The sequence below is a fragment of the Vicia villosa genome, linkage group LG7, assembly GCF_029867415.1.
Source record: "Vicia villosa cultivar HV-30 ecotype Madison, WI linkage group LG7, Vvil1.0, whole genome shotgun sequence".
In the NCBI taxonomy this organism is placed as follows: domain Eukaryota; kingdom Viridiplantae; phylum Streptophyta; class Magnoliopsida; order Fabales; family Fabaceae; genus Vicia; species Vicia villosa.
This window is the reverse complement of record NC_081186.1, coordinates 73398403-73410724: the sequence shown is the minus strand read 5'-3', so window position 1 is coordinate 73410724 and position 12322 is coordinate 73398403. Positions and strand designations below refer to the sequence as shown.

The following is a 12322-nucleotide window of genomic DNA, read 5'->3' as shown; positions in this document are numbered from 1 at the left end:
CCACTGCGTTTACTTCAGATTTCGACCTGGTAATTCATTTGTCATTTTGTTGCTTTATGTGGATGATATTCTCATAGCAAGCAACAGTGTTGAAGATGTGATGAGGGTGAAGGATGAACTCAATAAGGAGTTCGATATGAAGGATCTGGGAGCTGCTTCCAGGATTCTTGGAATTGACATTCGAAGAGATAGAAAGAAGTCGAAGTTATGCCTATCTCAAGAGGCATATCTACGGAAGATTCTTGAAAAGTTTGGTATGTCGAATTTGAAGCCAGTTGTGACTCCAACAAACCCTCAATTCAAGCTGAGTATTGATCAGTGTCCCAGTACTGATGTCGAAAGAGCCTATATGAATAGCATCCCATATGCTAATATAGTTGGTTCTTTGATGTATGTTATGGCCTGTACTAGACCCGACATAGCATACGCAGTAAGTCTTGTAAGCAGGTACATGGCGAATCCTGGAAAGGCTCACTGGCAAGCATTGAAGTGGATTTTAAGGTACATAAATGGGTCTCTGACAAGAGTCCTAATTTATGGTGGAGCCTTGGGTGGAGATGGTAAAGCAGCAATTGGAGGATATGTCGACTTTGATTATGCAGGTTGTATGGATTCCAGAAAATCTATTTCTGGATATGTTTTCACTATGTTTGGCACAACAATTAGTTGGAAAGCAACACTTCAGAAGGTTGTTTCTCTATCAACCACTGAAGCGGAGTATATTGCATTAACTGAAGCTGTGAAAGAAGCATTGTGGCTTGAAGGTTTTGCGAAGGAGCTGAAACTTCAAGGTCGAGGTATCACTGTTAAATGTGATAGTCAAAGTGCAATACACCTGTCGAAAAATTCAGCCTATCATGAGCGAACTAAGCACATTGATGTGAGGCTGCATTTCGTTAGAGGAGTAATCGAGCGTGGAGAAGTCCAAGTGTTGAAGGTTTCGACTGAAGACAATGCTGCTGATATGATCACCAAGACATTGCCGAGTTGCAAGTTTTTCCACTGTATGCAGTTGATAAAGCTGCATGAAGAAAGATAGTTTGTTCCCTTGACGTTGTAGAGTAAGATCCAAGGTGGAGATTTGTGAGATATTGGATCGAACTCTAGTATAGCCGAAGGGTAGCTTCTTGGTTCGACAGTTCGACAGAGTTAAGCATGAAGTCGAAGGTTGTTCACATGCTGGTGTCGAAGTGTGCATGTTGTAGTCGAAGATGGGTCTAGCATGCAGATGTCGAAGATGCTAGGGTGGTTATCATGTTAAATTAGGTTTTAGTGTTTAAACCCTAATTTGTTAAGTTAGCTTGTGTATTAAGTTGGCTTGTGTAATGGGCCTTGCTGAAAAAGCCCATTAGTTAGTATGTTAGGTTTTATTATAAATAGCATACTAGTCTCTCATCATTGCTAAGCTGCAAATCCTAATTTAGGGTGAGAGAGGTTATTTGTTATTCTTGTAAACTTGTAAACTTGTTTTAAGAGAAAGTGAAAGAATAGCAGTTATAACCAATTCTTGTGTTCTTCTTCTCCTCTCTAATTCCCTATTATACTTTGTTATTGATATCGTTTTTCACAACAGTACGAGCAACGTCGGTTGGCAAAAAATACATGTAATTTTAATTTAAAAGTCACTTTAATATTCAAAATGGTTGATTAAGTAAACTTTACTTCTTCATCATATTCTAATATTTATTAATATAATTTCACTACTTTTTATACATTACGACTATTACTCACCGATGAAAAAATACAACAACTCACACTCATTGAAATTGAGTCACTGTTACAAAATAACATAAGGGTTTGAATTAACTCAAGCCAATACCATATCCAAAGGATTATGTAATATGTTTCCTTGAAATAGATAAGTTTATGATGAAAGACAATATTATCTAGTTGCTCAAAACATTTTATTTCGAGGATTGTTTGACTCTCTCACGGGTTATAAATCCTATTTTTCATTAGAACCAATCATGTATCGATTATTATTTAACTTTCCTAATATCAATTTTCTTCCATTTACTTTTTTATTCTTTAGATGTTCAAAGAGGAATATATTCTCAAATCATGCAAGTTGTTCAATAACAAGAATGAGGTGTTTTTTTTCTATATGGTTATGGAGAAACAGGAAAAACATTCATGTGGAACACCCTTTCCGCTACACTTCGTTCCAAAATACAAATTATTTTAATGGTTGCATCAAGCAAAATTGCAAGTTTATTGTTACCAAGTGATATAACAACTCATTCTAAATTCAAGATTCCAGTCCTAACTATTGAAACTTCCATTTGCAGTATTGACAAGGAATTTGAACTTGCCGAGTTGTTGAAGTTAGCAAATTTACTAATCTGGGACGGAGCTCCTACGACACATAAGTTCTGTTTTGAAGAACTTGACAAAAGCTTCAAAGATATTATGAGTGAAACCAAAAATGCTTCAAAGAAGATATTTAGAAGAAAAATAGTTGTGTTTGGAGGTGATTTCAAAATGATTCTCCCTGTTATATCAAGAGGTAGTAAAGTTGATATTGTTCATGAAGAATAAATGCTTTATATATTTTGGATCATAGCAAAGTTCTAAGATTTACAAAATATATACGGCTAGAAAGTGGTTTAACTTCTTCATCAACCGATGATATCCAAAAGTTTTTAGATTGGATACTAATATTGGTGATAGCTGTAACATCCCAAAATTTCTTATTTAATTAATTTAATTAAGTTTTAAATTAATTAATTTGAATTAGCATTTTATTGGAATTATGTGGGAATAAATAATAAAATGTAGTATTGGGCCAAGTGTGGTATTAGTAAAAGGGGGGTGCTATGTTAGTAAAGCCATTTACTAATTAAAATGTTATTTTTCATAAAAATAAGGAAAATTGGGAGAAAGGAAAAAGGAACGTGAAAAGCAGAGCAGAGGAGATGAGGGATTGGGAAGCTGGTGCGTGAAGAGGAGCAATGGAGGGAGAGACCAATCAAGAATCTTTGGCTAAGGTAAGGGGGGACTCTTCCGATTAACCTCTATTATCGGGTCATACGCGTTAGGATTGAAATTGTATACTATTGATTCGATACAGATTATGTTCTAGGTTGGGGTTTTGGTATTTAGGTTCAATTTTGTGAACTTTGTGTGATTACTTGTTGGTAATGATTGATGATGTTAAAAGTGTTGTTTGATTGATGATATAACTCATATTGCATGTGAAATCCCTCTGTTTTTCGTGTACAATCATATTGGTTCGATTGGGGGATGTTTGGGGGGATTCAAGGTGCTGAAAACTGGTTTTTGGGTTGCAGGTACGAAGTAATCGGTTACCGAAAGGGGTGTAATCGATTACCCATAGTAAAAACAGCAAAATTGAGTTTTTGAGTCTCAGTAACCGATTACTGGTGTTTGGGTAATCGGTTACCGCTGTACGTTTTCGAAAAATACTTGTTTTTATAAAACTCATAACTTTTGATCCGTAAGTCCGTTTTGGGTGCCGTTCGAAGCGTTAGAAAGCTAACGGAATGCTCTTTATGATTAAAATAAATTAATTAGCACTAAATAATTTAATTATTATGTGATTTTGAAAATGACATGTAATCGTATCTAGGTATGTCATGGATTAATGTTATTTAAGAATAACATGTATGGAGATTGTGTGTTATGTGCTAATTGTGATACATGGAATTGATGAATGATAAATTCTATGTATTGTTGTGATTGTTACATGATGAATGTATGTTATACCAATGGTGGATAATTCAAATATGTTGAATTGTAATGGATGTGTTAGACGTAGTATTATGATGATGTAAATCCCATGTTGTTGTTGTTGTGTGGATTTGATGTACTTGGTACATAATTGTGGAATGTATTATTGTTGTATGCATTGTGTGATGAGTCGAGATATGATGATGCTTCTCTTATGATTGAAGTGGCGATGTTGTGATAACATGATTATAATGTTGATGATGTGATCATGTGATAATTGTTTGATGACTAATGATGTGATTGTGATTGAATGATGCATATATATAAACATACTTGATGATGATGATGATGATGATTATGATGAAATGAGTATTTGATGATGTTACTCATTAGACTTGACGATGGTATAAGTATGTTCATATATGTTGCATTCATTCATGTTCATTGGTGATACTGAATCCATAAAGGGTGTGTTGGATCAGTGAAGGGCATGATTCCCATTGTGTGGAATCTGTGCCGGCAGGGCCGTATCTTGATGATGTTGGATCGGTCGTGGGTTATTCCCATTTGATGATGTTGGTACCACATGCATAGTGTCAGTTGCATTCATATGCATGATTTTATAACATGATTGGATGTTTTCCAGTGTTATAAATATTGATGATGTGTTGGTTGTTTATGATGATAAAACTTGCCTGAATATATGTTGATGTTGGGTGAATATTGTACTGTTGATGTTCTATCGTTTATGAACTGATAACATTGTTTAGTTGTGAATGAGACTCACCCTTACTGTTGACATTTTTCAGATTGAGGATAGCGGCTGTTCGACTCGGTGAGGATTAGCTCATGAGTCAGTTGTCTAGTTAGCGTCAAGTGTCATGCTCTGATATTTGTAACACTGGGGATGCGATGTTTAGAGTTTATGTTTTATAACTCTAGTTATGTTGTGATGTTTGAAGGATTAGTTTGAAAGATGTTAAACTTAATCTGTTTGGTTTAATTCCGCTGTGTTGACATGAATTGTTCTAATTAATGAGAATTGCCTCAGTGAATGCATGACATGACTAAACGATGTTTTAATTTATTTTGAATTGTGGCACCCTTATTTCATGTACTCTGAATAAAATTATTTAATTTGCCGTGGGGTTTAGAAGGGTGTTACAATAGTGGTATCAGAGCAGGTCGGTCCGTCCGGCCAATTGTTGAGTCAGTTGAGTTGCGCGACAGTTGTATATTGTCGGCATTTTACTCCTTGGTACGCGACATGTGAGTGAATCACTGTCGGTACTTGGTTGTTTGTTGCGGAAGTTGGTTTGAAACAAGTGGGGGAGAAGCTTCGCTTCTCGGTTATGTTTCAGTTGTAAGATGAATGATTCAGTAGGCTGTTGTTGGCAACAGTACAAGCGTTGTTGGAGTTTGTTGTTTCCCGAGTTGAAGGTGACTTGGAATTAAGACTTGACTGGTAATTGAGTTGGAACATCTTGAAGGAAGATGATTAGAGGTAATTGACAATTATTGTAAGAGAAGGAAATTGGAAAGTTGCGATGTGTCAGCTCTACTGGTGTACTGCGAAGATGTCAGTTGAGTAGTTTTACGTCTCGGAAGAGATTCAGCTGCAAGTTTGCAAAGAGGACTGCGGTCGTAATGTTTCAGAAATCGAACTTCGGTGAAGGAATGTGTTGCTCAAGTTATAAGAATGTTTGGAAGCAAAGAGATATGATAAGGGGCTGTTTGGAATGTGATCGAGTTGAAGAGAATGAGTTTTGGAGCGAGATTCTCGTAAGCAAAACGCAGGAAAATTGCTGAATAGCGGCAGAACTTCTAAAATTCATAACTGGAGTTCTGGACATCCGATTTGAGTTTCGTTTGAAGCGACGGAAAGCTAACGAGATGAACTTTGTTATAAAAATGGTTGCAGCAGCTGTAACATAATTAATTGTGACAGGATGACATTGGAAAGAGGTGAAGTTACGGTTACTCTTGTTCTTATAACTAGACTTGTTTTCTGGTACTACACGGGATGTCAGTGTCAGTGTTGAACGGATTGAAGGAATAATTAGAAGGTTTGTTGAGAAGTAATTTTAGGAATTAAATGTACCATTTGAGGAGTTTTGGAAATATCGTTTAAAGTGTTGTTGTATGGCGTCGGTGTTGCATTTTCGGATAACGATTGGAAAATTCATATCTTGAGTTCCGAGTGTCGGAATTATGTGTCGTTTGAACCTACGAAGAGGTGAAATTATGTTCTACCTTATGGGGGAGTTATTAATACAGTAGAGTGATCCTACGAGGGGAGGTTCTAAAGTCGGTTATGGAAGCGTGAAACTTGTTGAATAAGAATGCCTACTACCGTGATTGTTTGAAACAAAATTGAGTGGAACATGTTGTTGATGAGATGTTCGGTAATAAAGATGGTCTGACGGCCGATGGATTTTAGTGAGAAGTGAATTAGTAGTAAAGGTGAGATAAACTTTGGGAACAATTGGAGTCGTAATTGTGATGCCAAAGTAACGACGGGTATAAAAGAAGAATTGTAGGGAATTTCTAACATTGGTTTACGTGAGGAAGACTTTGTTGAGATTCCGAGTGGGATGATATTTGGACGTGAAGGATGTAATAGAATTTGGATTAAAACCACGAGTTATGAATGTTGTGCTATTGTGTTGCGTAAGAAGTCTTTAATATGTCGGTGCTAATGATGAATGAGTTGGATTTAATTGGACAATTTAGAGGCTTGAGTTAGTATGTGAAGGCACTCCTAATAGTGTTAGATTGAGTATGCTAGAAGATGACTAGTGGTATTCTTGACGAGATTATAGAAGGTCAGAAAGATGATGTTGAGTTGATTGATAGGTTGACTTTGAATTACCAAAGAAAAGGCGGTGAATTCAGAATCGACGAAAACGATGTAGTGAGGTTGAGTGATTGGATTTGTGTAACTGATGTTTCGAACTTCAGGAGGATATTCTAGAAGGACACCGTAGTGAATTATTGAACTATGACGATGTTAATGAGTTTGGGTGCAAACTCGGAAATGGACACTATTATGTAGTAACGATGGTTTATGCTTAAATATGATTTTCAACTAATATTGACAAATTTAGGACTTGATCACCCTAAATCTCTTGTCAGTAGTAGATGGAATCATATAGAAGAGATAAGCTTGTTTTGTTACCTTAATGGTATAAGATGTGATGAATACTAAGCCGTGGAAATAATCACTCACTATGATGTGTGGACGTATGAAGAGGTGAATATGAAAGAGTGCAACATGATGGACAAATGACTTAAGACGGGTAATCAGAGTCGCGCAGCGAAAGTGTGATGTGGAGTAGTGTTATGAGTATTACTCGTGGAAAGTGAGGAATTAATATGTCAAGAGCCTATATAGAAGATATGTATTGATTTATATGTTGGATTTAGAATCTAGTGGAGATAATGATGTCGTATCGAAGAATTAGAACTCTTTTGAATAATTTCTGAGATGACGAACATGTTATCATGGTTGTACGTAGTTAACGAGTATGTATTTGGCAAAGCTAAGATGACGAGTTTATACTATATGATGCTATAATAATTTTGTGCTGTTGTAAGATGTTATTGTAGATTCCAGATATAATAGGGAATTATACTCTAAGAAGGATGAAGTTGATTTAATTCTTAGAGAAGAGCGAAACTCAATTTGAGTTATTTTGTAAGAAATGATGTGTTGAGGCTGACGAGTGTGATTATAATTACTTGTGTGTACTTGTTCTGATGGTTAGGATGTTTAAATAGAGGAAGTAAATCAGGAATTGGTTTTCATTGGATACGAGTAAGGATTGCTGAGTAGTGAATTAGTACCATGGATGGTAAGGAATGATTCTTGAACGAACGAGTAAAGAGGGCCAGAGTTGGGCATAACTCAGAAGTCTAATTGGTATAGATGATTATGATGAGTAATCAGAGTAGTGCGGAAAAAGCGGAATGTAAAGTGTTGGGTAGTTGATGGAGTAACTTAAGAGGAGTCAGAAAATTGGAATTCAATGATATGGGAATATGAGTATTGAGTTTCTTGAAGGAAGCAGTCGGTGAAAAGTGTAAGTATTATTTTATCTTTCAGATGGAAAGTATATTTAAGATCGATACGTTTGGTAGATGGAATGCATTACTGCAGTGTTGATCAATGTGATCATACCATGGTTGCGTAATTATAGTATTCAGTTATTGGGCGTATTGTATGGGTTGTACCTCAACTGTTCTATTGTTATTAACCTTTGGAAGATATAGTAAGTGGTACGCCTTTGGGTGGTCAAATGCGACATAAGAGCTGAGATTGAATGCGCGAGATGTGCTTCCTGTTGGTTATGTCAGATGAATTTTGAGGATCGTCTAGGCAAATGTTACCTGGGAACTGGAGAGTCAGATGAAGGACTATATCTGAAACTTTTCCGTTGAGATATGTTTTCGAGGACGAAAACTCTTTTAGTGGGGGAGAGTTGTAACATCCCAAAATTTCTTATTTAATTAATTTAATTAAGTTTTAAATTAATTAATTTGAATTAGCATTTTATTGGAATTATGTGGGAATAAATAATAAAATGTAGTATTGGGCCAAGTGTGGTATTAGTAAAAGGGGGGTGCTATGTTAGTAAAGCCATTTACTAATTAAAATGTTATTTTTCATAAAAATAAGGAAAATTGGGAGAAAGGAAAAAGGAACGTGAAAAGCAGAGCAGAGGAGATGAGGGATTGGGAAGCTGGTGCGTGAAGAGGAGCAATGGAGGGAGAGACCAATCAAGAATCTTTGGCTAAGGTAAGGGGGGACTCTTCCGATTAACCTCTATTATCGGGTCATACGCGTTAGGATTGAAATTGTATACTATTGATTCGATACAGATTATGTTCTAGGTTGGGGTTTTGGTATTTAGGTTCAATTTTGTGAACTTTGTGTGATTACTTGTTGGTAATGATTGATGATGTTAAAAGTGTTGTTTGATTGATGATATAACTCATATTGCATGTGAAATCCCTCTGTTTTTCGTGTACAATCATATTGGTTCGATTGGGGGATGTTTGGGGGGATTCAAGGTGCTGAAAACTGGTTTTTGGGTTGCAGGTACGAAGTAATCGGTTACCGAAAGGGGTGTAATCGATTACCCATAGTAAAAACAGCAAAATTGAGTTTTTGAGTCTCAGTAACCGATTACTGGTGTTTGGGTAATCGGTTACCGCTGTACGTTTTCGAAAAATACTTGTTTTTATAAAACTCATAACTTTTGATCCGTAAGTCCGTTTTGGGTGCCGTTCGAAGCGTTAGAAAGCTAACGGAATGCTCTTTATGATTAAAATAAATTAATTAGCACTAAATAATTTAATTATTATGTGATTTTGAAAATGACATGTAATCGTATCTAGGTATGTCATGGATTAATGTTATTTAAGAATAACATGTATGGAGATTGTGTGTTATGTGCTAATTGTGATACATGGAATTGATGAATGATAAATTCTATGTATTGTTGTGATTGTTACATGATGAATGTATGTTATACCAATGGTGGATAATTCAAATATGTTGAATTGTAATGGATGTGTTAGACGTAGTATTATGATGATGTAAATCCCATGTTGTTGTTGTTGTGTGGATTTGATGTACTTGGTACATAATTGTGGAATGTATTATTGTTGTATGCATTGTGTGATGAGTCGAGATATGATGATGCTTCTCTTATGATTGAAGTGGCGATGTTGTGATAACATGATTATAATGTTGATGATGTGATCATGTGATAATTGTTTGATGACTAATGATGTGATTGTGATTGAATGATGCATATATATAAACATACTTGATGATGATGATGATGATGATTATGATGAAATGAGTATTTGATGATGTTACTCATTAGACTTGACGATGGTATAAGTATGTTCATATATGTTGCATTCATTCATGTTCATTGGTGATACTGAATCCATAAAGGGTGTGTTGGATCAGTGAAGGGCATGATTCCCATTGTGTGGAATCTGTGCCGGCAGGGCCGTATCTTGATGATGTTGGATCGGTCGTGGGTTATTCCCATTTGATGATGTTGGTACCACATGCATAGTGTCAGTTGCATTCATATGCATGATTTTATAACATGATTGGATGTTTTCCAGTGTTATAAATATTGATGATGTGTTGGTTGTTTATGATGATAAAACTTGCCTGAATATATGTTGATGTTGGGTGAATATTGTACTGTTGATGTTCTATCGTTTATGAACTGATAACATTGTTTAGTTGTGAATGAGACTCACCCTTACTGTTGACATTTTTCAGATTGAGGATAGCGGCTGTTCGACTCGGTGAGGATTAGCTCATGAGTCAGTTGTCTAGTTAGCGTCAAGTGTCATGCTCTGATATTTGTAACACTGGGGATGCGATGTTTAGAGTTTATGTTTTATAACTCTAGTTATGTTGTGATGTTTGAAGGATTAGTTTGAAAGATGTTAAACTTAATCTGTTTGGTTTAATTCCGCTGTGTTGACATGAATTGTTCTAATTAATGAGAATTGCCTCAGTGAATGCATGACATGACTAAACGATGTTTTAATTTATTTTGAATTGTGGCACCCTTATTTCATGTACTCTGAATAAAATTATTTAATTTGCCGTGGGGTTTAGAAGGGTGTTACAATAGCCAAATATCCGAGCCAAATAATGGATACACTGAAGTACCAATTCCAAAAGAGTTTTTGATATATAATTTTACTGATATAATTAAAGTCATTGTTGCAAGTACATATCGCAGTTTGGTTAATAACTACAAATATTCTCATTGTCTTTGAAGGCAATATGGGCTTCAATAATTAAGGTTGTCAATAATATAAATTATTATGTCACAAAACTCATATGATGTACTTTATCTAACTCACTACCTTACTATCATTATTATTGGAAAGACCTATTCAATTTTGTTAATATATATTTCCATGTTTTAGGAGATAAAAAGGAATGTCAAAGTCGTGATTCATTTGACAAATTTGAAGCAAATAACTTTGATGCTTTTAAACATTTAATCTCATAGTTCTTGAATTGTTTGGAAACTTCTTGCTTGCCAAATCATTCAATCAAGTTAAAAATTGGCACAACTATTATGTTGTTGTGTAATCTGGATCATTCTAAGAGATTATGTAATGGTACAAGGCTGAATGTTACTAAACTTGCAAGTCATGTCATTGAGGCAAAAATCATTTGTGGAAAAAATATCAGGAATATCATTTATATACCATGGATGTCTATATCTCTTTCACAATCACCATGACCATTCAAGCTTGTAAGAAGAGAACTTCTAATTATTGTCTCTTTTTCCATGACCATTAAAAAATCTCAAGGACAATTATTAGACTATGTCAGTTTATCATTGCCAAAAGAAATTTTTAGTCATGATCAACTTTATGTTGCTTTCTCTATAGTCAAAACAAAAGCAGGGTCGAAAATCTTGATACATCACAAACATAAACAAAGTTTGTATACAACAATAAATATTGTATTCAAAGAAATTTTTCACAATATTTCATAGGTACAAATACACTTTCCATTTCATATGAAAATCTCTTTTTGAAAATTAAATGAATATTTATTTATCTAACTTATTTTATTTATTTTTACAGATTCATAACTTCTTCTCATTGTAATTAAGGATGTAGTTGAATTTTCCTACACATTTTGCTTGGGGTGTTCAAAACCAAATCGGCCTAATATCAAACTGCAAAATCGAACCTAATCAAACCGAAACCGTAAAAAACCGCATTTGGTTCGGATGTGTTTGAGTCATTTTTAACAAAACCGTGCGGTTTGGTTTGGTTTGCGGTTTGTAATTTAAAAACCGCATTACGTTACAACCAACATTCACTCAACCCTCATTCAACTAAAACTCAAACCTATTATATCTTAGCCTTACGATTACGAATAATTTTCCCTTCCTCACACTAAAGATTTTAGTTCAAGTCTTCTCAAATCTCACCTAGTGGTATCGCGCATTTTTCTCATTTTCTCTTCTTCTTTAATCTCTCATCTCTTAAATTCTTTCTTTTTTATCTTATTATTTTTATTCTATTATTCTCTCTTTCAATTACGTTTTTAATGCTCCTTTTATTCTCTAATCTCTTCTCTCTTTTGCTCTTTCTTTTTCATTTTCTCTAATCTTTCACTCCTATGTTTTTCTATTTCATTATAATGTTTTTGATATTATTTTATGCTACTATTTTATATTTTTTATTCCACTTTTATCTAATCTTATTTTTGTAATTATATGGAAAATTGTTGTCCAAATATGATGAGTTTTGTTGTTATTTGATAACATATGAATTATTAAATACAAAGTCATGTTGTCATCTATATGTGTATGTATGGTTCAATTATTTTAAAAAAAAAAAACCGAACTAACCGAATCAACCGAAACCGCATTGGTTTGGTTTGGTTTTATTATTAAAAGCCAACCAAACCAAACCGAACCGCACACTTTTTTCTCTTGCGGTTTAGATAATTTTTTACTTAAAAACTGCATAAACCGCACCACGAACACCCTTGTTTTGCTCATATATTATTAGTTTTTATTGTGACATATTTTGAATTTTGATGTTTAAACAACATTTGAAT

At 34.6% G+C, this 12322-nt stretch overlaps 1 protein-coding gene across 1 annotated transcript; it reads left to right on the top strand.

The window, feature by feature from the left end:
- Positions 1 to 2184: 2184 nt before the first annotated feature.
- LOC131619337 (uncharacterized) lies at positions 2185 to 2538 on the top strand. The gene has a single exon (XM_058890444.1). It carries the CDS (start codon positions 2185 to 2187, stop codon positions 2536 to 2538), a length of 354 nt encoding a protein of 117 aa, XP_058746427.1.
- Positions 2539 to 12322: the final 9784 nt, after the last annotated feature.

What these genes read in the sequence shown, in the direction of transcription:
- LOC131619337 (XM_058890444.1), top strand. Translation starts at nt 2,185, where the DNA reads ATGGTTGCATCAAGCAAAATTGCAAGTTTATTGTTACCAAGTGATATA.